Source organism: Vidua chalybeata, chromosome 11 (genome assembly GCF_026979565.1).
Source record: "Vidua chalybeata isolate OUT-0048 chromosome 11, bVidCha1 merged haplotype, whole genome shotgun sequence".
Taxonomy (NCBI): domain Eukaryota; kingdom Metazoa; phylum Chordata; class Aves; order Passeriformes; family Viduidae; genus Vidua; species Vidua chalybeata.
This window is the reverse complement of record NC_071540.1, coordinates 16,612,883-16,639,066: the sequence shown is the minus strand read 5'-3', so window position 1 is coordinate 16,639,066 and position 26,184 is coordinate 16,612,883. Positions and strand designations below refer to the sequence as shown.

Here is a 26,184-nt window from a genome sequence, read left to right as displayed (position 1 = left end):
TTAGTTTCTAGATATTTATGACATCTTCCCCTCTGTAAATACCTCCCTTACCCCTCTGGAAATACCTGAATGCTGCTGCTTGCAAATGCTTACCTCAGGCTGTGATGGGGCTGAACACAGCAGCCTCCTGCTGTCCATCAGGGAATGCTTCATTCATGACTACAGCTGAGGGAACAGTGCAGAAGAACTTTCAGTCATGAGGCTTCTGCTCATTCACCTCCTCTGAATCACACATGCAAGGCTTACAGGTAACAAGAAAAATCAGAATTTTATATCCTCCAACTAACAGTAAATGGTGTGATCATCACTAAGCACGGGAGCTGTGCAGGAAGAAAAAGGACAGAGTATGAGACACACTCAAACCAAGCTTCTCTAGGGTTTGGGGTTTTTTCAATATTCAGAGTAGGAAAAATATATTGTCAGTTAAATAAAATACATTACAAAATAATTAGGCATTAGAATAGAATCATCATACTGCAGGTGAATTTCTACTGGGTGGTATGATACTAGAGATCTTAAACCACCCTACAGGAGGGGTGGATGGTAAGGTTGAGGAAGAAAGCAAAGGAGCACTGTCCTGAGAGTCTGTTACAGAGGTGAGGCATCTGCCACAGAGCTGAAACTGCAGAGGTTCTCATTCCACTGCATGTACAAGGTAAAGATTACATTTTGAGCTGATGAAAGGTTTGAGACAGAGAACCCTTTTGCCCAGAGATCAAGAACTGACATTGTAAGATACGTTTTGAAAGCTTTCCAGTTGGTAGAGATTTTGTAAACTAAAACCAAGATGTTCAGGAGCAATGGGTGGTACTTGCCAATAGGCACTGGATCCCCCACCCAGGCCTCTGCAGGCAGAGATCATGGCCATTAAAACAGAAGGCAAAAAATGATTGAAGTTAACTTTATTCCAAAATATGTATAATTTACAGGACTGAATAAGTGCTTCATTTGTGAACAAAACAATTTCAATACTTGTGAATAACTTACTAGTAGCTTTGTGTAACACTTCAGTTTCCAACAGAGGGAAATATGAAACAGTATTTTGGCACAAAGTTTTCTCTGCATGCAATAATGTAATTACAAGTTTCACAGTTACTAGGACAACATTCCTTCTTTGGGATTGTCACTTGTAAAATAGGTCTAAGAAATGAATGCTTGATTTTTTCTGGTCACTGCAAGTTTACTGGCTTAAATATCAAGGATTAAACATGAACATCCTTTGAAAACTAGATTTGTCCACTAAATAAAAAAATCCCACCAGTAATGAGAAGAAAAATATTTTAAGGACATTTCTCAGCCTTGCTGAGATTAACTTACACACGCTTTGGGAAAGACTCACCCATGAGATTTATTACTCATTCATTCCAAATAATTACAAACTTAAATGAGATGGTAATCAGGTGTTGAAGTCTTTAAGCTGTAAAGATATGGCCATCTTTCATACCTAGCTTTATCACAGATGCACTTGAAAATGTCTGTAGATAGAGGTACTGTCAATCTAGCTCTGCATGCAGGTGCCTGAAGCATGTAAAGCACTGGATGTTGTGAAATGTAGAGCTGACATCACCACAAGTCATCTATTATATTCCATTGCTACTTGTTGCAGGTACTGTAAAGCCAGCATATGAAAAACGGTCACAAGTAAAGGGACTTCTGTTATTTAACTCAGCAGTTCCTTGAGGCATTTCCACCATTTCAGGCTGTCTGGTTACGTTTTCAGTGAAGAATCACACACACAAACACAAACATTCCCTCACCCTGACTGCGGGGCTGAGCGCCGAGTTCTGTTCATTGCATAGCAATGGCACTTAAAACAAGAGAATTCAGTCACATCCTAAGCAAGTCCTTCTTGCACATATTTAAATTCACATCAACTCTTAAAAAACAACAACAAAAGAAACAGAAGCTGCATGATGGCACCATACACTGGTTTGCTACCATTAAACAGCTGTATCCTCACAGTGTTCCTGTTATCAATGGTTACTGGAGGCCCATCCTACCAGGACACAAGCATAGCAGCACCTTAAACCAAACAGGAATGAAAAAGCTTGCAAGGCCCAGAATGTTACCAACAGTTTGGTGTGAATGCATTTGGAACAGTAAATGGTACATTAAGACCGTGTTTAAAAAAACCAACACATGTCAGAAATATATTAAAGCAAAGGAAGCTGTACAACCTTAATGATAAAGGCAAGCACATTTGGTTCACCTCAGAGTTGCCATTTCAGGAACGTGTTCTTTTGTGAGCTGAGCACTCTATGTTGATTCTGTATCAGTTCTATTAAATTTCCCTACATTTAAAAGGCTATTAACCCCCCTCTAGCCCCCTAAGCCCCCAGTCCTGCCAACTCTTACATTTCTACCCAGCCTCACAAAAAAAAAATCAATTCACATCTTAGCAGCATAAGGATTTAGAATAGTGGAAGGCAGCCATTGTTCTTTGTTCTGTTGCCCCTACACAACTGGGGTCCATATGACTAACAGGGAAATTCAGCCTCTTGTTTCCAACAGAAAAAACTGTGTATTGTGCCTTGAAATAAAAATTTCTAAGGAGTTAGTTACATACATTAAGTTACAGACACTGAATCAAGTTCTTCAAAACTAAATGAGGTTCACAAGGTTTCTTTTGCAGCGGTTTAATTTACAGCTGCAAGTATATATACATTTTTTAAATGCTTACGTATCCTTTGGAACTGAGAATTTTCAAAACACAAGCAGCTTTACATAACTAAGAATATGTAGCATTAGCAAACTCTGACTTAAAACTATCAATTTTTCTAGGCCAACACAAAAAGTTTTGGGGAGGACTCCCTCCCTGCCCACAGCAGAAAGTATTTACAGGTGTATTAGCAGAAATAGATACAAAAACAGCCATAAGAAGAAGAAACATCTACTGTCAGACAAACTTTTAGCATTCTGACAAACAAATACGGAAGGCAACAAGACAAACCTTTCATTTTTCAGCATATTTGTGCTTATGTTCTCACAGAATGCAAGCCCCAAATCTGCTGTTTTCTTTGTTCAACTCTTTATATACTAAAGCAAAACACAAATGAAACTACAAAAGTACTAATTCAATTTTATAATAGTGTTACACAGGCATCCAGATCAAGATCCAGCAATCACAGCTTAACAGAATTAAGCAGAAAACACAAAGGATAAGTACACATAACATTAGTATCACTTCCAGATAAAAAATTGTGCTAAGAGGCTACAGAGAATCTGATGTTACTTTCTGTATAGCAGCTCTACTGGCAATAGAGGATACAAAAAAGAGTAAGACAGTAAGTCACTGCTGACCAATACTTACAATACAGTGCCTTGAAAATCAAATCAGAGACAAACTGCAGAAAAAGGGAGATAAGTATCATTTTAGTTCTACCCAGAAACAGTTGTGTCTGAAGTTTATTTTATAACAAAGGCAAAAATAGAAAATCACCCTTTTCTAAGAATTTGTTTAAATGTGAAGAATTCGTCATACTCAGCAATAGTGTTTCAGATCAGGTTTCATGAAGTTTTCTGTGGGATTCACCAAACTATGAAGTCTGGCTGCAGTCTTCACATTTTCACAAAAGTACTTAATAAGTCCAAACTGAGTGACATATGCCAGAAATACATGATCCAAACCTGCTTTTCACTGTTATGAATAATTTATGGAGAACCAAATTAGTGAAGAAAGAAGTTAATTTTGCTCAGAAGGTAATTTTGTCTTTCCTAAGACAGGGCAGATATTTAATGATCTCTTAATACTGCACTTTCAATAAATGACTTCATGTTGTAGCACTGTGTTCACCTAATTAAAGTACAAACTGTTTTAAACAAATAGAATGAGTGAAAGGATTATGATTTGCATGTTCTAATAAAACACACAAAGCTCAGGAAGACTTTTAATTAAAAAGTACAATAACTGGGTAACGATTACATTATAAGATTTCATCCACACAAACTTTTGGGTCTTTTCCTGACAGTCCCTAATGCTAAGAGCTTTGGCTTACACAATAACATGGCAATTATCACTCCAATTTGTAAATTAGTTTCAAAGTACTTTAAACCTCGCTGGTCTCTCCGATGGCTACAATTCAAACCTTTCACTAATTCTGCTCCTCAGCACCCAAGATTCCTTCTCTTGAAGAGTAAAGACTAACTTTCTAAATTCAGAGGTAATGAACAGCTTCTACAGCTGTGGAAAATACCCTTTTTCCAAACCAGCTTTATAGTAACTGCCTCTCTTTCACACGTCATTACAGACAACTTGCACATGGGATACAGAAATCAGTGTAGGAAGAAGCATTCTCTGGTATTCCAGCCAGGGGAAGAAAGGAGAAGGAAAAACACTTTAACATGTGAAGTTGCAACATTAGTACAAAGATATTGCAATAGAATAAATTAACCTAATTTTGTTATCTTATCTCTCAATTTCAAAGTAGGCAGGTAAATATGACTCAGTCATATCTTCTCAAGAAACAAAATTACAAATGAGGCCTTCCTTTTTTAAATATATCCCACCCTTCAGATGAGAACCCTACAGATATTGTGAAACCTGGGGGCATTCCTCACAGCAGAGTTACTTTCTCCTGAAGAACTGCAAGATTCTGTTCTGCAGTTTCTTCAGCCAGACTGGAAGTGTCTGAAATCATAACTAGAAATGTTGAAAAATCAAACAGGCAATACAGATGGGGTTTCAGAAGGAAAATGTGAGTTTCAGGATTAATCTGAAGAGATTATTTCAGTAAAGACACTCAACACAGCAATATAAAGACTATTAGGAAAAGATAAAGGAAAAAAAAGGGGGAAAAATAAAGGTATTGCTCATCTGCAACAAAAACAAGCTGGCTGCAATGGATGAGTAACTTAACTCCCACATCCTTGAATTGAGAATATGCAGCACAAAGCATAGGGAGTCATCAAAACCTAAGGCTTGGACATACATTTGCTGCTGGGCTGTACAGTAAATACACAGCCAATACCTCTCCTCTAACAATGGAGGAGTAAAGTCCGTTACAGGCCCAGGAATTTGACACACAGAGTTTTCCTTTAAGGTTAGAGAAACTAAAACCTGTCCAGTACAAAACCAGAGGCCTACATTTCACAGATATTATAGTAAGAGATAAAAATTACTTAAGGCCACATTCACATACATTCACAACTGGCTTAATGTAAATGAAAAATATCACAAACAGTGGCATGAGGAGCAACCTAAACATTAAAAAAAAAGGTGCCAAGAGGTCATATGCTTCTTCTCTGAAAAATAAGATTGTGTGAATTTGACTATACTCTGGGAAACTGTGAAAGCTGCAGGAAATGAGGGCTGCAGATCGAAGTGCAAAAGCAAGATAGAGCTGTTCTGGGAGGGCTTCTGTGAGCTGATCTCCCAGCTCTGCTGTATGGATTTCCAATTCTTTTTGGAAGCAGGAAGTCCAAAACAGGAAGTCAAGGTGAGTGTTTTAAGGAATTTAATTGTCCATTTTTAAAGATTTCTCTTAAGGTAGTAAACCACTGTAACATTAACATTTCTCAACTCATATCTCAATAAAGCTAGGAGAATTTTAGCAAAACCAAATGATTCCAGTCTCTGAGGCACACACACTGTAACATTTGCATCTTCAAGACAGAAATAATTTAAGCAAATCCCTTCTGAAGACTCTAAAAATGTTAGTCCCATTTATTACACTAGCTAAAAGGATGACATACTAATTTTCCCTACAATTAGAATTCCAAGTTCTTTTCCTACCCTTCAAAGAGCATCAGTGCCACTCAGGGAAAAAAAAAATACTGCTTTCTACACACCTTTTTAATAATAAATATTTTCAACAATTCAAGAATCTCTATGTGTCTAGTGTGTTGGACAGGTATTTGGAAAATGTCAGCTTATGCAGGAGAAAGAGCTGTGAAGGCATAAATTAAAAGAAGACAATGCGGCTGATTATGTTCATGCCGGATTTAAAATACAAGCTACTAAAAAAAGTAAACAGAAGTAGCTTACACTAATAGAATCCTCCCCCGTAAGTTCAGGGAAGCATCACAATTGAACAGGTCAGGGTTTTGGTCCAGCACATTGGAACCCTGCATGTAAGCCAGGAACAGAGAGTCAGAGATACTGAGAACAACTTTAAACGTTCTTCCACTTAGATGAAAGCAGTAACAGCTTCATAAAGAAGTCTGAGGAAAAAACATAGGCACCACATAATTTTTTAAGGTTCAAATGTACATTAACATGTTACAGCCCCCCCTTTCCCCTCTATTTATACACACATAGTTTATGTAAAGTTACATATTCAATAGAGTACCTTCAGCATGAAAAGTCTCTTAGGTCAACTGCTTGTGACAAGTACATTCAATAATGCAAAGTGGATCACTTGGTAAAGCCATCTCTCCCACCCCAATAAGTTAAATTCAAACCACAAGGAACAGTTATATTATGTAGCACTCAGTGGCTGGGCTTGTCAGAGCTCTGGAACAAGGAGCACAGCTCTTCACAGGTCTGTGTTTCTACTGAACTGAACTGGGACTCCATTGTATTCCAGGCTAAGTCAGCCAGAAGGAAGTCATCCATTGCTGTCTGTGTTTCATTGCTGGTAAGGAATAAACTCCCCAGATTCTCAAAGCAGCTATCCATAGTCTGTGTCTCAGCACTACTGAGCTGGACTTTGCTTTCAATATTCTGAGCAGGTGTATTTTTAGTAGCCATATATACTTCTGTCTGGGTTTCTGTATCAGATGAGTCAGTGCTCATCGAGAAACTAGACTGTTTCAGAATATTTCCTAAAGGCAGATGGGTAGTACTGTCCAAAAAGAAATTCAAGTCTGTCTGTGTCTGTGTATCAAACATCTCCAAACCTAAGAAGTTAGAATTGCCTCGGCAGTTATATGATTGAGTGGCACTATCTGAAAATAAGAAATCAGTCTGAGTTTCAATGTCCAGTGACTCCAAAACTGGCTCAGAGTTCAGGGTACCAAGCTCACTCTCTTCAGTCTGAGTTTGGATGTTGGATGCAGAAAAGAACTCTTCAATGTCGAAGTCTATCCCTGTGCTCTGTGATGGACCAGATGGAAGATGTGTGTCAGCATTAGAACTTGTCTCAGACAAAAGGCCACGATTATCCAGTGTCTGGCCAGACATGTTTCCTGAAAAGATGTTTTCCAGATCACTTAGCAGATCCATAGTCTGGGTTTGATTATCTGTTGTATTTTGAGATGGAAGTATATTTGTCTGTGTATTGAAGCTGATAAGGGATTCAGACTTAACTGTATCCTCATTCAGGCTCTTGCAACTACTTCTTTGCAGCAAGGTTTGATCTATACTTGCAGGCATTAAATTGTTTTCTGGAAGTTCAATGTGAGTAGAAACATTATATGATGAAGGAACATTGTCAAAAATGTCGCTGCACATTACAGCCTGGTCCATCTGTACTCTTCCATCAATACAGTCCTGTGTCCTGCTGGTTTGAGTCTCTCTAGAAATGCCACACGTTGGAAAACAGCCCTGACTGAAAGCATCAGTCTGAGCAGCTATGGATGAAGTCAGTTTGGAAGCAGGCAGCAGTGTCTGTGTCTGTACACTGATGGGTAATGAAACCTGGGAACTGAATGACAGATCTGTCTGAGAACAAGAGGACACAGAAGAATTGGGAGTCCAGGCTGCAGCTGGTGCAAAGCTCTGTGAGATGTAAGATAAGTCAGTCTGTATATTTATTGAAGAAATTTTGTTCTTGTGACAAACATTCCCCAGTTCTTGCCCTGTGTTATTTGATGTAACCTTGTCCAATTCAACTTGTACACCAGTACTTACTGGCTCACAATCACCAGAAGTCATCACTTTTGAAACAGGCATACTGTCTTTAAAAACAAGTGTTTCTGCCTCCAGGGCTGGAATCAGGATTCCTATAGACTGAGGCAATAAATGAACAGTACTTACAACTGAACCTTGATTATCAACAGCCACTACAGCAGGTTTGACAGAAGAGTCTGTTGCAGATACATACACAGGCAAGTGAGCAACCTGCATCACTGGAAGTTTAACCAAAGCCACCTTGGGCTTGGGTAAAAGCATCTTTGGTGCACATTTTGGCTGCATTTGGTTCGTGAAGTTAGAACTGCAGGAGCCTTCAAGAGAGGCTGCTACTTTCACTTCGGAGGACTCCAGTTCCTGAGTGCCAGGAGCAGTACTGTGGGTATTGCTGAATGCTTCGTTTGCTTTCTCTGCCAACTGCTGATTATGTATGGAGGACTCCATTTTCCTTTTCTTACTAGGAGGATCCCTGTGAACATGAGATCAATAATTTACACTTCTTTCCAACACAGAACATCTGCCTTCCATTCTTTTGAGTCACTGCATTGAAAATACCAACTGAAGTCACAGATGAGGTTGGATACGAGAAGACAATTAATCCAGAATAAAACATAAAAAGACTCCATGAAGTTCAATTTTGCTAAATGTCATTCCTTACTCTCTCATTTTAAAAAAGAATAAATACTACCCCTTATGGAAACCTATTTCCAAATGGATGTGCAGGTTTAGATGGTGTCTTCCCCTCTTACATTAAGCACACTGATTTGAAGACTTAATGTGTTATTTTGACACTGACTTGGACTGAGCTTTGAAGGGACAGAGCTCTTAAAATATGTGTATGGGTAATGGTCTCTCATGGAAATGGAAGATAAAAATTAGCAATTTTTCACACAAAACTTAAATTTTGCAGCAGTTGAACCTCAAAGACAGGCTAGGCCTCAGAAAGTAGATTGCCCTTTATGAAATATATGGACATATTGAAACTATAAATCTAAACATAGGTGGTAAAAAATACATCCACCAACAACTGCAACAATGACTAGACTGTAAGAGAAAATAACCTGAACTGCATTCCACACCTCAGTTACCAGCTATAAATATCTCCAGATCATGTCTACTCTCACAGAACTGTAAAAGTAGATGCAACAAGAACCACCACCATTTATACCAAGCACTGCAGTGTCATCAGTACTTTTTGTTTTCTATGCAGGGAAACCAGATCTTACTGATTAGATGATCACCACTGCCTTCAACAAAACAGAAACTCCTAAAAGCAACAAAGAAACTGCTAACTGCTTTGCAGCTAAAGCAACATGATCCTACTCCCTATTTAATCAACAGAAAGGAGACAAAAAGGCAACTCATGAGACACACAGGACTTGGTAATGAACGTATCATTACTTCACTGCTTCACTTTTACCTGTGTTCTGCAGGAATTTCATGGCCAGTTCTGTAAATATGGGACAGTAATGCTGTTCTGCTGGCATAAGGGCACCCACAAGTACACTGGAAAGTCTTGCCACAGACCTCTATATGCCGTTTCAAATACCATTCTGTGCCATAGGAGTTACTACATTTATCACATTTGTGCTTCTTTTCAGCATGCATTTTCATAAAGTGCTAGAATACACAAGGGAAAGTAAACATTAGCTTTCAGTGAAGATTAAAAAAAGAAAATCACGGTTAGGGGAGAAAATATCTGCAATTTTTAGTTGCTAAGTATCGCTGAAGTGTAGCATTAATTATTTTTTAAAGCATTACTACAAACAAATTTAAAGAAATCAATAGAGAGAATATGAAGTTTGCAAATCTGCTGATGCTACATGCATCTTAAAAACACAGATAAATATCTACCCATTCTAATGCCACTGAAGGTATCCTGTGGACATCAATAAATCCATAGATCAACCTTGCCAAAAGAGCACATTAAGTCTATGCTGCAACATGTGCACGCTCCTGAGAATATACAACTGAGCAAATAATCTCAAGTCATACAGGTCAACACTAGAGCAAACACCAGAATTTTTCCTTTTCATTTATGGCACCAAGTGCCAGCCACTCACCTCCTACAGGGTCCCCAGCTCAGCATGGGTAACCAACTGCAGCACAGTGCTCTTTCTGCTCACTAATGCAGAAACAAGTCTTACATGTTTTCTTAAACAGGTTAACTAGTAAACAAATGCATTTTGATATTAAAGCAGAGAAAAGCTTTTAATTCTTGACCACTTGAAAAAGCAGTTAAAAGCAGCAGCCACAGTTTAAACCTTCATCAGTTGCTACTGTGATTCCCCCCCCCCCCTTCTTTAATCTTTCTTCATTTATTTAATTTGTGGAGAGGGGCTCTGATCTAGTTTAGAAAAACATACTGGCAACTGTCAGATGAAAAGGTTCAAGTCCTCTAATATAAACATGCAAACATGCAAACTCATGAATCACATATGCACTTGGAGTTGCTGCATATAGTTCTCTAACTTCTTGCCTATGTGCTGAGAGGTTATGCTCATATCTGTATGCAAAAGCACACACTCTTTGGAGTAGAGACAGGACTAAATCAGTGTGAAAATACTTCACGAAACAGGAATACCTGTTTTACAAGAGAAAATTGGGAAAATGGTCTGTTTGGTCCTCTAGGGCAGCCTTCAATAGGACAGCAGTAGAATTTCTGTGAAGTTTTCAAACCCTTCCTTATTGGTGCATTAAGTTTTCCATCCTGAAAAAGAACCAGTTGAAAAGTTGACAATTCTACAGGTTTGCATATTCAAGACAATAATCAGAATACACATCAACTATGGCTCGCTGAGTTTACACATCTTAATGAGTTGGAAGGACTTTCCTATGTGATTTGAAAGTTCAAACAGTGTGGTAAATATCCCTTTTGCAAATATCACTTTGCAAATATCCCACCAAAATTACCAGGTGCAGTTACAATAATCTCTATGGAGTAGTGGTACTGTACTATTTACTTTTACCATGACACTCCCTGTCCCATATTTCCTGTTATTTGAGCAAAAAAAAAAAAAAATTCCATACAGATACTACTATGGACTGCTTATTCAAAGTGGCTTTACTTGTTAGTAGCACAGTATGTGAAGCTCCATTAAGATTAGTCACTGAAACACAACACTTCCTTGATGCTGGAATTCTGTTAGCACTGTTTAGAGTTTACTTGTAATAAAAATGAAAAATGCCAAGTATGCTCTGCCACTTAATTTAGATCATAAACCAAATCTCACTTAAGTCTATGAAACAACTGGTATGCTAATTCTGACCCTCCAAACACTAAGTGACCAATCTATCCAGACTTTCCATGTGAGCTGTCTTACTGACCCTCACATGTACATAGAAGAAAGCAACACAACTTGCTCAAAGAGACCTCAAATGTACATATAAGAAGGACATACTAGTGAGACTGTCCAGATTGTTCAGCTACATAGAATCCCTTCCTTCTGAGGACACTGGCATGGAAAGCAGACAAGACATGTATCTCTAGACATGCCCTAACTGAAAGGGTCTCAGTGGAAGCATCAGGCATCTGTATCTAAGCAAAAATTTAAAACTATTTAAAATCTGATGCTCAGAGTAGCTGAGAGTCTCCTTCCATCCTGAAACTGAATTGGAGGCCAAACATAGTCCCCAGAGCCAGTTACTGTAGTCCATGATGGCATCACCAAGATGATTTTTCAGGGAAGAAATGGGACCATGCCTTGTTTAAACTCTGCACCTGATTTTCCTTAGCATGAGCATAGTGAGCACAGTCAGTAATGGAAGGTTGATTTCGCACCAGTCACTCCCTAACTACCTCTTTGGGCAAATCTCCAGCTGGTCATGTTTACACAGGTTACACCAAAGACAGAGAATGCACAAAGCACAACAGTCCTCCCAATGTGAAGCAAACAAAATATTTACCTCAGCTGGCAGGGCCCAAAGGGCTTCACTGCTCACACCCCCTCTTCTTACCCACCTGCAGTTACTCACAACCCAACAATGCTGTCCTCAGCCACTCACACCTTGCTTTTGAAGTCCTTTCATTTATACCTCAGGAAGCTGGGGAGGGGGATATTTCAATTATTTTGTTTTCCCTCAAATGACCCCTTAAGCTAAAATAATCTGTAAAATGTAATCCCTTCAAGCAACATTTCAGTTATATTTCCACACACTCAACACTGCTACTTGCTGAAATTGGCACAAATTCATTTTTATTAATGACATACCAGACTCAAGCAACGTTTAGAGCCTCTTGACCAAAATGGTCACTTGCCATATCAAGAAAACCTGGAATAAGGCTCTAAAAAGGAGTTTTCATGTAACATTTTTACCTTCTAAGCACCTCGTACAGCAGTTTTCCCTGTGGACAGCCCATTCATAAACAGGCCTGTTCTATCTCTGCTGAATCATCACTGTGACTATTGTTGTATCTCCTAGAGCCACTGCCCTAAACAGGAACATGACACAAAGAAATCTAGTTGTTCCAGCCCCAATTCCACTTTTTAACCCTGACTCGTCACAGAACACTTTCATCACATGTCAAAGTCCTCTGGAGAAAAGAAGATCTGCCTTTAAGTCAAAGCTATGCTTGGCCTCTCCCATTGCAGATGATACCAATATGCTGAGTAACTGGCAATTAAGAGTTATTTATTCCTAAATAAAAAGTTATGAAGTGTGTTATATTTAACATCACAACCCAACAACTGACAGGGCAATATGGGAAACATGTTCAGCCACTTAACAGGTTAACCTCAGTCAGGTTATTTAAAATGACTGAAATACTAAGGTATAGAATAACACCAAGTGTTTAAAAGCTTTAAGGCAGTAAGATGCCTTTTTAACAGCTGGAACATAGCCTTCAGTAGCAGAGAGCACCACACATTAATTGTGACAAGTTGAGAGATACTCTACACATATAAGATATTGTACACGGACAGTAATCTTGCTTTGACCTATGCCAAGTCCTCGTGGCTCTAAATGGTTAGTCTTGCATCTTCTCAAAGCCCACCTGGCCAGTCCTATTTATGACATTCTCACAGCTTCCTTCCTTACCTATCTGATTTTATGTCCCATGTTTCTACAACATCCAGCCACAAAAATTATTGGTAGATATTGGTCCAACGTACTTCTCCCAGTGCAGACACTTGCACTTGCTTGTGACAACAACTGGGAAAGCAGGAATTAATAGTCCTTGCTACAGACTTAGTCAAGGTGAACTTAGTGACGTCTTGCTTTCCTGCCCCAGAAAGGCTTACTCCAAAGGATTAATTTTAAATGATGTTGCAGTAGACTGTAGTCAACTATTTAAAACATGGGGGTTTTTGCAACAGAAGCTCAGCCATTTCTTCACTAAATAGGACACGGAGAGAAGTGCATTTATTCTTATGATAACAACCATTGTGATAGTGCACTATTTGAGTAATCTACCCCAAGGTTGTGCTACCCTTTCCAGTTCACACTGACTACAGCCTCCCAGCTATCCACAGAATCCTCTCCTTTACATGAACTTTTCTAGCTTCATTTTAAACTACACACACATAGTTTCCCTTCTTCCCATAAAATAATATAGCCAAAAGACCAAAGAATTAAAATAAAAAATTCAAGTTTATATCCACTGCTCTCATTTTTAATTGGCTTATCCTCTGTCAAGGACCTAAAAAAAAAATATGTATCAACACTTCATATCTTCTTTGTTAGGCAAAACAAGCCAAATTTTTCTAATTTCCCTTTGTCAGAAACACTTGCCATTCATGACCCTTATCAGTTATTTTCTACACATCTTCTGGGTTCATTTTAACTTATTTGAATCAGATTCTTACCTTACAGTACTGAGACAGAATATCTCTCTGCCACATTTTAGGATTGCCCTTCTCAAAGCAGCTTTACCCTAAATGCTCATTCATGTAGGATCAAATTATTTTGCAAGTGTTTCCCACTTCAGGTTATTTCTGTTTACAAATCAGAGCTGATCAAACAGTTTGTTATCACTTCACAAGACTAAAACCTGGTACTGTTGCACTTGACTCTGTTTTTACAGGGTAATCTCTATGTAAATGTCTTTCGTTTGCCACCGCAATCCCTTATGGGTTTTGGTATAAAAACATCCTACTGGTGCTACTTTTATTAAAGAAAATTAACCAAGTCATCCTCCCTTCTCCTCAGGAGTACTGTGTTCTCTCCTTCCCCAATAGCTTCTTACCATCTCATTTGCCAAGTTGCCTCTTCACCAATTTAATACTTCACTAATAAATGCAATCTACTAAATTATTTTTATCTGGAAAATCAACTACCTCTTAAGAGGGAATGTCAATATTAAAATATTTAGTCTCCCTTAAGCCTCAGCAACATTTTAGTCTCAATTACAATGCCCTTGAAACAAGTCAAGAAGTTTCTGAAAGTCCGCATCCATCCACGTTTCAGCATTTATTCCAAGCTATCACCAGATTCAGGAATTAGGTGTATGGAGTATGCTCTAATTCCACAGGGCACTGGTGGCTAACAGCAAGCTGGGTGAGAAAGCAGCATCTCCTCACCCATCGTACCCTGAGTTATGTAACCCACCAGCTGCACTGCACGCTCAGAGCATCAGCTCACAACCAAAATGACTCTGCTGACCTGAAAGAACACTTGGAACTTCTGCTGTACCTCCCCCCACACGGACATGTGAGATCTAACACATAACACACAGTAAAGCTGTTAGCACGTATAGGAAATGAAATTAAAACATCCCAGAGACACAAGACAGCAAGTACACTTGACACTATTTCCTTCTGTTCCTCACCAACGAGCACGTGTGACCCACACTTGACTCTGTAGCCATTTCACAGAACAGGGATGTTTATTGTTCACCCACTGAGGCTGCACTTTCAGCTATGAATGCTGCACTTGAAGTTTTCCAGGAATACAATTTGCCCTTGCACACTTGGCATTATAATTTTGGGAAAAGTAAGGATATCTTTCCAAAAGGCCCACTCTCAATGTGTGCCTGCTGAACTGTGGTTCTCCTCCCCCCCAGCACATGCTTAGCTCAGGAGTATTATGGAAATGAGGGCTTGTTTCCAAAATGGCATCCATCTGTTTTTGCTGTTTTTTTTAGCTCAGACATTTTTTAAATAACAAACAAAACCCCAGCAGCCCTCGGCATTGGGATGGAGATGGTTTGCCAGCTGATGAGGTTAGGAAATGCTGCATGTTTGCACAGCACCTCACAAGTGGGGCTTTAAAATCTTACTGCAGAAAGATTGGTGATAAGCAAGTAAAACAACAGAAGCCGAGTCCCAAAGAATTTCTAACTGCTTGTGCTATGTTTACAAAAATGTGCAAAAATGGTTATTTTCTGTAAGTAATTTTAGAGGAAACCTCAACACAACTGGTCAGCCCGTTCACATACACACCTGTGTATTTATACAGAGACCTGCAGGGGCCTTTCACGAGGGGAAATTTAAACACGAGCCAACGAGAAACACTCCATATTCCCATCTGGAATCGCAGAAGGATTTGGGTTGGAAGGGGACCTTAAAGGGGATCCTTGAAGGGGATCACCTCGTTCCATCCCCGCACCGTGGGCAGGGAAACCTTCCACAATCCCAGATTGCTCCAAGCTCCATCCAACCTGGCCTTGGACACTTTCAGGGATGGGGCAACCTGTGCCAGGGCCTTCCCATCCTCACACTGAAGAACTTTCTCCTAATATCGAACCTAAACTCTTTCCATTTGAACCATTTCACCCCTGTCCTGTCACTCCAGACTCATCCCCATCCTTCCTGTGAGTTCCCTTCAGGTACCAGAAGGCCTCAATTAGGTCACCCCAAAACACCCTCCTTTCCAGGCTGAACAATCCCAGCTGTCTCAGAATCTCTCGGAAGAATCCCAGTTCTTCTCAGGGTGGGGAATCACACCGCCCCTCAGTCTCACTACGAACCAAACCCCAGCACAGCCAACACCGCAGCCGCCCCCCGGACCCGGACCCGAGCCGGCCGCAGGCCCCGGGGCGGAACACGGCGCTGCGCCACGGCAGAGCCACGCAGCCACGGTGAGGGGCCGAGCGGGACGGGGCGGCGGGGCCGGCCCGGCCTCACGGCGGTACCTGGAGCGGGTGCGCCTTGCTGAGGTGCATGTTGAGGGCCGGGCTGTTGGGCAGCACCTTCCCGCAGCCGGGCACGGTGCACAGGATGTTGGTCCGCACTTGGGACAGCTCTGTCACCGAGGGCCGCACCAGCTCCCCGGCGGGCGGCACGTCCCTCACGGGCGCGGGGGGCCGCCCCAAACCCCCGCCACGCCGCCCGGCCGCCGCCGCCATGTTGCTGTCAGCTGCTCGGGCCCCGCTCCGCTTCCGGGGGCGGCGGCCAATCGGCGGCGGTGCTGCTGAATATTCATGAGGCACGTGGCGCGACCCCGCCCCCGCCCGCCAGCGCCCCGCGGCGGCGGCTGCGAGCGGTGCGGCCGGGCGCGGGCCCGGGCGCGCTCCCGCGGCACAACGCGCGCACACGGCGCACCGGGACTGGCGGGGGAAGCGGCGAGGGGCAGCCTGGGCACGGCACCCGTCCGGCGCACACCGCTCAGGCGGCTCCGCTGCACGGCCCAGGGGCTGCGGTTATTGTGTTGCACCGGGAAGCGGAGAGGCAGGCACCGATTTCTCTACTGATCAGTGACAGGACACGAGGGAATGGCCTAAGCTCTGGCGGGAGGGTGGGTATCAGGAAAAGGCTCTTCATCCAGAGTGTAGTCGGACATCAGAACAAACGCCCCCGGGAAGTGGGCACAGCAGCATCTGGAAAATACTCTTAAGTCACAGGGTGGGGTTGTTGGGGTATCCTGTGCAGGGCCAGGAGCTGGACTTGACAAGCCTTGTGGGTCCCTTTCCGACTCAGAATATCCTATGATTTCCTGATATTCACCAACACAACACACAGAAGTTTTTCCCCCTCTAGCTGTTCAAGTTAAGGGAAAAGATGAACACCAGTTTTTGGGTAAGAGCAATGCCATAGGTGTATGTGTGTTCCTCCTGCAGCCTCTGTGCCCTCAGCTGCAGGCATTCTGCTGCTTGGGGTTAGCACAGAATAGTTTGGGTTGAAAGGGTCCTTTAAACACCATCTAGTCCAACCCCAAACTTCCAAATTGCTGGAAGAGACCAACTGGAATGGGGAAGACAAGATTGGTCTCTACATTCCTCCTTCTCCTTACCTCCTCCATGGGGACACCTGCACAGCAAGAAGGAACTCCAGAGCTGCAGATGTTTCCTGACAAATTAATAAATACACACCTCCTTGCCTGGAAATGCTGCATCATTCCTGGAATATCCCTGCTTACAGGAAGTTAGAGATAAAAACATCTCTGAAAATCAGAGATACTAAAAAGAGGATGTTGAAAAGGGGATGGAGGCAGCGTTTCCCAGAAACAAGAGGCAGTAGGCCAGGTACTCACAGTGTTCTAGAGCATTTGGGAACTTTACCTTTATGGTAAATCACTGCCCTCTCAGGCATTTAGGTTATTTGGGAGAGTGCATTATGAAGAACAAGTTGCACACAGTGAAATAAATGCTGGAATCTTAATGGATCTGAATCCTGGAAGTATGGTGAAATATGTGAAGAGCCAGCTCTTAATGTCTATCACACCAAACCTGGAATTTTTCCACAATCCTAACGTTATGTGAAGTACTTTGTCAAATCAACATTTAAATCACACAGGTGGAATTCCTAAAATCCATACCACTACCAGGTCCTAAACCTATTTTCATGTGTTAATTATAGAGATGCTGAAAACCATACCAAAAATCTGTATATGGTAAGTAATGTTTTCAAGTCAGGCCAAACAAACTTTTATGAGAAGACTTAATTTACACATTTATTTACAGTCTAAAGACAAAAACATGCCCACACAACCTCTGGAAATATGTCTGCTTCTGCACACTGAGATATTGAAAGTATATTGGAATTCTACATACACCAAGTACACATAAAACAATCCAGATAACAAAATTAAAAGTAAACACTTGTACATTTTAAATGACTCTTCAGATAAAATCTATCTCAAAAAACAAAGCAGGAAATATCTACACAATTGCCAATGTTTACCAGCTCTAAAGAATTTCATTACAAAGCTGTTTGAATTAGTGACTGTTGCCATCTTGATTCCATAATCTTTGTTCCCAAGCAAAAATCCAGTGGCAACAGGCAAGGATTTCAGAAGTATCAAATATTGAGATATTCTAAAACATGTAACTTTCTCAAAAGAAAATATTGCCTCTTCCATGACAAAATTTTATAAGACACTAATACCAACAGGCAGATTTTCAAGTATTTCTTACTGGCTGTTGCCCTTGGTGAGAAAGACTTTAGAAGCTGAATTAATTAATACCTCCTAAAACTAAATGGAAGCTTTGTACTGACATCTGTATTCCAAAAGTCCATTCTCCCCCATGCCCTGAAATAGTCTTAGAATACAATTTATCTACTTAGATAAAAATATGCCTGACCTGCAGCGAGGGAGCACCACCCATTTGAAAGGGAATGTTCCCATGTTCCAAACAGGACAGGTGTTCTAAAATAGGAAAAGACACCTGGAATACTGCAGCCAATCTACAGCTATGATAGCCAACTGAATAGCTACAGCTATTATTCTGTCTTTATTAACTTCACAAATACTATTAAAATACAGTTAGCAGCAGTCATCACATTTAAATTTAAAATAACTATCATCTCTGTTTTAACTTTGCAACTAGCTTTTTTTATTAGTTAAGGCTAACTTCTGTTAAAGACAACTGTAGAAAAAATAATTCAAGCAGAGCCCTAATTTGGAAAAAAGTTGAAGGTATTAAGAAAGAATAACTTATTACTGGTATTAATCTAAATCATCATAAGATATTTAAAAAATAAATGAGTTGTGTATTTCTCTATGAATCAGTTTTAAATTAAGAGCTTACAAGATTTTCTGGATGTAAACCTTTTTTCTCTCTAATTTTAAAATAATTCCTAGCTTTATGTGGTATGCATGTAAGGAGTGGTGAAAGTGGTGCATCAGCCATACCTGGGGAGAGAGAGAGACAGATAATTGCAGCTGTACTTGACCACTACTACCTTTAATAACTGTTAATAAAACTGAAACACAAAATGAAACCACTAAAACCACAGCTTGAGTATCCTTGTACAAACCAGTAATTCTAAGAATAAACTGTTATATATTTAGACATAAGTTTTTAAAGTGGTAACATTTTTATTCTACTATATTTCTTTTTCTAAACCAACAGTGAAGTTGCTCCCTTATGCAAGATACAAGCAGAATGTAAGATGACCAAAATATTTAAAACTCTGGAATTTCCATCCATTTTACAGAGTTGGAACACTTACCTGCTGGTGCCAAGGATTTCAGTGATTCTAAAAGATGTGGACTAGAAAACTTGACTAAACATCTGAATGGTTCTTTTTTATCCAAAACATCCATTTTAGGATCACTTTTAAACATCGTCTCAAGCTGTTAACACAAAATTTAACCAGTGAGTATAAGCAATGAATATATTTTATTTATATGTTATTACATTTAAACATTTAATAAGACTGTTTCCAATTTGTAATGATAACATGATTCCAGCTGGAAAAATGTTGTAGTAAAATCTGAGGGTGCCACCATGTGGCAGAGCTTTCTGCTGAAAGCAAGAGGCAGCTTGTTCAGCAATACTGTAAAACAATCAGTATTTCTTAGACTTTTCAATTTATCTTTTCATGCAATAAAACTTGTGCATCATTGAGAAGTCAATTATGGTGTCATACATAGCATAAGCTTTGTACTTAAAAAACCCCCATTTCTCATGCTCCAACACACTGCTAGTCTAAGTCTACCTTTATTACAAAAACAGGTTGAAATGCTGAGTTCACAAGGCTGAAAGACTGAAACAAGATCTAAAACTCTGACCAAATTTCAATCTGTTTCTTACAGAAACTTTTAACTCATTTATTTTAAAATGTCCTCACTAAAGTTTAAAAAACCCCATAATATTTCTTACATTTGAAATTTAATCGAACTACCACTACATTAAAATTAGACAACCCCAAATCAAATTGGTTGCTTTTCCTACCCTGTATTGTGCAAATTCGAGTTTTGGCTGGGGACCACTACCAAAAGCTTCCTGATTCAATTTGTGGATTCTTTCTTTCTCACTTCTGTTTTCTTGAACTATCCTTATATCTGCTGCAGGGGAAAAGAACAGGAAAAAGAAAACAGAAAGACAACGATGTCAGCTGCTGCAATCCTGTTTTTCTGATCAGATTATTCCAATGAAAATTTGTAAACAATAGTTTTAATGAATTCATTGCACTCTTTTTTTGGATAAGGTAGTTGTCTCTACCATTTATATTTTCAGTTCATACCAAGAGAAATACACAAGCTAATGGGAGATGCTGGGCATTGAGTGGATTTGGTTTCTATGTCCAGTACCACTCATGGGAAATACTGACCTCTCCCAGCGCCAGCCAGTATTAAGGCACCAGGGATGGATAACACAATGGCAATGGAGCATATGTACATTTCCTTTTATCAATCTCATTTCACAAGCCACTAGGAATGACATTTAAACTGCCTTTACATTTCAAATATACATACCATTTTCTGGTTCTACATTCTCTTCTTGCAGAAGTTTTGGAGTGTAAGTTTGGAAGTTCTAAATGGAGAGAGAGAGGAAAAAATTATTTTACTTCAGTTCTACTTTTAGAGCCTCTAGCTGAAAAAAAATTTAATATATTTCCTTTTATTTCTCATTCTGGAAGAATGATCTTCCAAATTTTAACCATTACTAGAAGTCTGGAAGCCAACCTAATTTTGAAGAAAAAATGCCCATTTTAGGATATTTGTGAACATTTTCCTATTTATAAGTTTTGCATGGATGAGCAGACTAAGCACCCATTCCAACAGCCTTCAACTCATGGTTCTAGGAAGCCTAATGAAAGGATGCTAACAAAGCTTAGGGCTGAATTGTTCATATAATTTTTAGTCTGAGTTTAGCCATCAGGAATTACAATAATAGAGTATATGGGATACCAAATAATTTCATCCCCATTGCAATGTTACCTTCATGAAAGGCTGTCGACCTCAGTAGTTCAATATTATTTTAACTTGATGGTCTCTTGGAAAAGGTGAATTTTCCCCCATGCTAAGGGGTGAGAACTAGGCCTGAAACAAAAAGCAAGACTTATCTTAGGGTTTACTTGTGAAGTGGCTCACCTGGCTATATCTTTTAAACACAATATCTTTAAGGGAGTCTAAAGAATGACTTCGAAGCTCCATTTCACGGATGTCATGGTAATTGGAAGCAACAATCAGGGCCTTCAAATAAAAATTGAAATTGCTTTAACATCAGTCTTAATCATCACTGTGCTTGTAGTATGTAAAAAACATAGCATCTCTAGACATTGTGATGTTTTTGTTCCAAGGTAAGCAACCGCTCTTTAACTAGGATTTTCATATCTGAAAAAATGTTGCAGAGATTGTTATACAGCTCATGTTAATATTTAAAAGCATTTACAGTATTAACAAGCTAAGTCCCATAGTCTTATCAGCTGAAAAAGAAACAAACAGAATCATAAAATATTTGAATTGCTACTACAGAAATGTGAGGAAATTTCTAAATAGAGGAAAAAATACTACCAAAGCTGATCATCACAAGTTAACAGAAATGAACAGCATTCCCTGATGAGCTCATATGCTTAGCTCTTGAAGTTAACAGTGTTGATCTAATATTCTTCTACTTCTGTGAGACAATTTAAAGGAATACTGCCCAGGACTTGGTTAAAAAATTAAATTCAGGAGCAGTAAAAATCCCAATAAACTGAATTTATTCACAGTGCACCAATCCAAAGATTTGGGTTTTGCCCCATTTTTATCATGAACTAAGGAGAAAAAAAAATACAGAGTTTAGCAAATTATGTTAAGTGAAGTGTCTTTACCAATTCTCTTAAAAGCTAACCCAATTATAGCTCTACATGACTGTGGGGAAATCAGGGTCTGAACAGTTTTAATCTGTACCTGACACAGCAGAGGCAAGTTGCTCTTCAGCACTGAGGCAGAAATGAAGACATAGGGAGTCTGTGAATGGTACACAACATAGCTGGGTTTGTACTGGTTTGGTTTTTTATATGGTGTTCCCCAGGCAACTCTAATCCAGATTGCATTATCCTCATATTCCTTAAAGGTGATGGTGACCTGATAGGAAAAGACAAGTTTTGATTTACCAACACATTTAAGTATCCATAAACATTTTCTTCTCTCTTAACATCTCTGCTCACAATACTCAAACATAATTTAGTACCACTGCTTGAATAGGAAAAAACCCATTAAGTGGTGTAAGGACTGTATTTAAATAAAATTTCCACAGAAAAACAATAACCTCACAAACTGGGATAAAAAGAAGAATTACCCTTCAAACTCTAATATTACTTTTCTTCCTGTCAATATACACTTTTTTTCTGAAGGTTGAAAATATAAAATAGCTTATTACAAAAGCACTGATCTCTCTTTTGGGAAAATAACACAAAGATGTCTGTTTAGAAGGAGAGCTAGTGGCAATAATTTCAATATGTCAATTTTTGGAGAAACTAAACTTTTGATCAACTTGTGATTTTAGACCTGATTATAATATTTATCACTGCTCAAGAATACACAATCCAAAGTCTAAACATTCCCTTTTCTAGTCTTGTTGATTTGCTCCTTGTTTACTTCTTTTTACCTTGACTCAAGTAAAAACTTAAACAAACAAACAAAAAAAAACCAAACAAAACCCCCCAAATATTGCAAAACTTTATTGTAAGAGAGTGATGTGAACTGCAGCTGACTGGCTGTGAGTGTGTTTGGATCTGTTGCCCACTTCCCACTGGGTGTCATGGAGTGACACAGGTGATCAGCCAGAGGCATTTTCTATTCCCTTGCCCAAATGAAGCTGGTGAGCTAAAGCAACTAAAGGCTCCTGCAAACTGGGCAAAGATTTGATAAAAAAGCACCAACATGCTGATTCTTGAAGCCAGTCACATTTTAAGATAAACTTACATTTTATTTCCTTCCAGCATAATTGTGAAGTTGCTAAACCAGATATGCAATACGTTTTTCCTATTTCACATGCAGTTCCTATCATTCCCAAATGATTAATTCCATTTAATTCTTGACTCAAACTGTGAGGAACAGTTATGAAAACAACATATTGACACCAGAGCCATGAAGCAAATTTAGAATGAATTCTTACATTTTTCAAGGTTGACCGAAGTCTTCCTTTAAACTTTTTTTTGAAATCTGTTATGTCAAAATATTCCAATTCTTCTCCTGTTACATGATACAAAAAAAAAAAAAGATTTGTGTTTATAATAAGTAATCCAGAAATGTTTTTAGTTTTGCTGAAACAAAATTAAGCAGAAAAAAACAAAGTTGCATAACCTTATACAAAAAGCTGTATTTTGATTCTGACTCATATTTTTGCTATACAGAGAAAAGATTAATATTTAATTAGTAATTACTAATGTATAATAATTGCTTGAGAAGTTAATGGAATATTAAAGATAATCTCCATTGAAAAATCCATACTAGGCTGCAGTAAAATGTTAAAAATCTCTCTACAGAAAAAATCCAGATGAGACTACATTAAAATGTGGTTAAACTGTAGGATATGAGGCAGCACTAAGTTGCTGAGAACTGTGGGATTACAGCAAGGAAAGATATTTTACCTGATTTTTTCATCTGGTAAACACTCCACATTCTTTTGTTTTGGTAGATGTGGTTGTCTAGGAAAAATAGGAATTGCTTAATAATATAATGTAATATCAAACAGGAATTAAAGGAACAAAGAATTTTACAATACTTTTATAGACAGGTTACTTTAAAAAATATGACTTCTGATCATACAATATAATGTATTAACATTCTTAAACTACCACTCATAGCAATCATAAAAGCAAAATAGGTTTTTTTATTAAAAGAGATGTAAAGTTCTTTTCTAGTTTGGTGAGTAGCTAATAAAGGGCATCCCTGAGGTTCAATGTTTAAGGAAGAGTTTTACCTGAACTGCTCAATGTAAGACATGTAGACTGTTAGAAAAAACTTTGAGATTTAAACTATTGTCTAAACAAGTTGTGAGTTGATATTAGAGTTAGGAGTTACATAGTTTTGTTTGTCTCAAGGTTTTTGTAAAAGAGGCCACATCCAATAAGATTAATCTAAAATGTGATGTGCTTACCTCAAATGCATCTGCATCCCACAAGGGTCATCACTATGTAATTAAGGGCATTATCAACTTACTCAGAAAAAATAAATGCCATTTTAATTCACTTTTTACTTACAAATTATGTCTAGAGCTGCTGCTTGCTTTATGTTTGCAGAATTTTCCTGGAAGGAACAAGAGTGCATGGTGAACTACAGGTCGAGAAGGCCAATTACACTCTTTATCAAGTGAAAAATAATCTCAGTATTGGTAGTTTAAAGGACGTTTCACTGAAGCCCACAGCATGTATATTCTCTTCAAAGGCACCACACCTGGTCCCAAGTTTTGAGAAATCAATAATGAAAACTATTTCAGCAAGGTTTAAATGTTCCTCTGCAGAGGCAGCAAGAGGAACGTAATCCTTAGAGTGTGATGTACAAGCAATTAGAGAGAAAGTTAATGGGTATTTGTGACAATGCAACAGCAACTGGTATTTCACTATCAGGAGTTTTAACATACTGGTTATTGCTTATTTATGTTCTACAGCATGAAAAGATTTTAAAGAAACTGCATAACACAATTGGAAGTATTTCAGAAAAAAATGCTTTTTTAAAACATGGCATTTGCCATCTTATGATAATAACTTAAGAGTTTCTTTCCTGTAGTTTGATCTACACTCCAGATAAGCAATTTTTGAGTATGAAACTCAAAGAAAATCATACCAAAAGCTATAGAATTCAAGATGTATCAGTAAAAACTGCAGCTGTCTGGGTTATGATTAGAGACTTCTGGTACGTATAAAAACTCCTGGTACACTAAAATCAGAGTTAGATCATATTTTTTTTGCTTACAGCATGCTGAACGTAAGTAATTCTGGCCAAGGAAAGTTAAAAAAAAAAAGAAGTCTAAAAGATAAAAACTAGTGCTATCATTACCCATATAAACAACTTTAAATCAGGACTTTGTAGTGAGTATACATCTCAATCAATGCCTTTATTTTACAATTTAGAAATACACCCATTTTTTATAGGTTTAACATACTGAAATTTTATCTACCATATGTAACTTAGAGCTCAAAACATGTATTTGCAGACTTACTATAGGGCTGTTCTACACTCCTAGAGATCAGACAAAATCAATGGTGTTACCAGCTCAGCTTTACATTTTCCAGACTACAAAGTGCCATTTGAGGCTGTGTTGTGGCCAAAGATTAATGTTTCAGATTTTTTTCATGATGCTTCTCAGGCACCCTACATGTCACTGACATTTTTTGAAGGAGAGGATTTACCTCACAGAGCTGAACAACTTCTTGAGAAATGTTGTCCTTTATCTGGTGGAAATTTAGAGTCTGCAGCTGTGCCTCAGAGAGAAAGCCCCATTTCTGCAGCATCATCTTGATTTCATCCCTTGGGATTTTTAGCACAGTTCTTCGGATGTATTCAGCCACAGTTTCATCCATGATGGAAACACCTGGAAAGCTGAAAGGTTAAAGAAAGTAAGACCAAGCCACAGCCAGTCTCAGGGGACTTGCTCCCTTCAAAGGTGTACAGAGCTGCACCTCGGCACAACTCGGCCCTAAGTGCAGCACTACTACAGACTTAGACAGTGGCAACTTAAAATACATGCAATAAAACTTACATAGACACTGAATCATAGAATATCCTGAGTTGGAAAGGCTCCAAAAGGATCAGAGTCCAACTCCCAGCCCTGTGCAGGAACACCCCAGGAATGCCACCAGGTGCCCGAACGTGTTGTCCAAACACTTCGTGAGCTCTGTCAGGCTTGGTGCTGTGACCACTGCCCTGGGGAGTCTGTTCCAGTGGCCAGCTCCCCACTGGATGAAAAACCTTGTCCTGATATCTAGTCTAAACCTCCTCTGAGGCAGCTTCATGTCATTCCCTGGGATCCTGTCACTGGTCGTCAGAGATCACTGCCGGCCCCTCCACTTCCCCTCAGGAAAAAGTTGTACACTGCGATGAGTTCCCCCCTCAGTCTCCTGTTCTTCAAGCTGAACAGACCAAGTCTCGTCGCGCCCTTAGAAGTCTCCCTTACTGACCGAGGCCTGGTGCGAGCAGAGGGATGGGGCGCTGGGTGCCGCCCAGGGTTGTTGCTGTCTGTCCGGTCCGATGAGTGTCCGGGGCCCTCGGACAGCGGGCACGAGCGCGCAGAGCCCCGCGACCGACCGACCGACCGACCGACCGACCGACCGACGGACGGACGGACGGACGGACGGACGGAC

At 39.4% G+C, this 26,184-nt stretch overlaps 2 protein-coding genes across 3 annotated transcripts; both read right to left on the bottom strand.

Annotated features, from left to right (window-relative positions):
* Positions 1-885: 885 nt before the first annotated feature.
* On the bottom strand, positions 886-16,078 carry ATMIN (ATM interactor). Of its 2 annotated transcripts, XR_008432782.1 has the most exons (5): positions 15,861-16,078; positions 10,374-10,499; positions 9,210-9,409; positions 5,984-8,258; positions 886-3,344 (listed from the first exon to the last, which is right to left on the bottom strand). XR_008432782.1 is itself a non-coding variant. In XM_053952400.1 (4 exons), the coding sequence occupies exons 1-4, from the start codon at positions 16,071-16,073 to the stop codon at positions 6,428-6,430; spliced, it is 2,370 nt and encodes a 789-aa protein (XP_053808375.1). In that variant the 5' UTR covers positions 16,074-16,078; the 3' UTR covers positions 886-6,427. The 2 variants fall into 2 exon arrangements, 1 of the variants encoding a protein (XP_053808375.1); XM_053952400.1 differs by having other exon boundaries at positions 886-8,258.
* A 1,526-nt stretch (positions 16,079-17,604) lies between these two features.
* Positions 17,605-26,183, bottom strand: CENPN (centromere protein N). The gene is made up of 11 exons (XM_053952827.1): positions 26,002-26,183; positions 25,234-25,423; positions 24,085-24,130; positions 23,473-23,529; positions 22,998-23,074; positions 21,788-21,964; positions 20,987-21,088; positions 20,369-20,426; positions 19,845-19,957; positions 19,120-19,243; positions 17,605-18,799 (listed from the first exon to the last, which is right to left on the bottom strand). Exons 2-11 carry the CDS (start codon positions 25,402-25,404, stop codon positions 18,684-18,686), a joined length of 1,041 nt encoding a protein of 346 aa, XP_053808802.1. The 5' UTR covers positions 25,405-25,423; positions 26,002-26,183; the 3' UTR covers positions 17,605-18,683.
* Between the last annotated feature and the right edge of the window lies 1 nt (position 26,184).

What these genes read in the sequence shown, in the direction of transcription:
- ATMIN (XM_053952400.1), bottom strand. Translation starts at nt 16,073, where the DNA reads ATGGCGGCGGCGGCCGGGCGGCGTGGCGGGGGTTTGGGGCGGCCCCCC. An exon ending in GCAAGGCGCACCCGCTCCAG is followed by an intron (nt 10,500 to 15,860) that starts GTACCGCCGTGA and finishes GTTCTTTTTCAG; the next exon opens with GATGGAAAACTTAATGCACC. An exon ending in GAAATTCCTGCAGAACACAG is followed by an intron (nt 8,259 to 9,209) that starts GTAAAAGTGAAG and finishes TCATGTTCACAG; the next exon opens with GGATCCTCCTAGTAAGAAAA.
- CENPN (XM_053952827.1), bottom strand. Translation starts at nt 25,404, where the DNA reads ATGGATGAAACTGTGGCTGAATACATCCGAAGAACTGTGCTAAAAATC. An exon ending in TTACCAGATGAAAAAATCAG is followed by an intron (nt 23,075 to 23,472) that starts GTAAAATATCTT and finishes ATCATGTAACAG; the next exon opens with GAGAAGAATTGGAATATTTT. An exon ending in TTCGGTCAACCTTGAAAAAT is followed by an intron (nt 21,965 to 22,997) that starts GTAAGAATTCAT and finishes TTTTCCTATCAG; the next exon opens with GTCACCATCACCTTTAAGGA.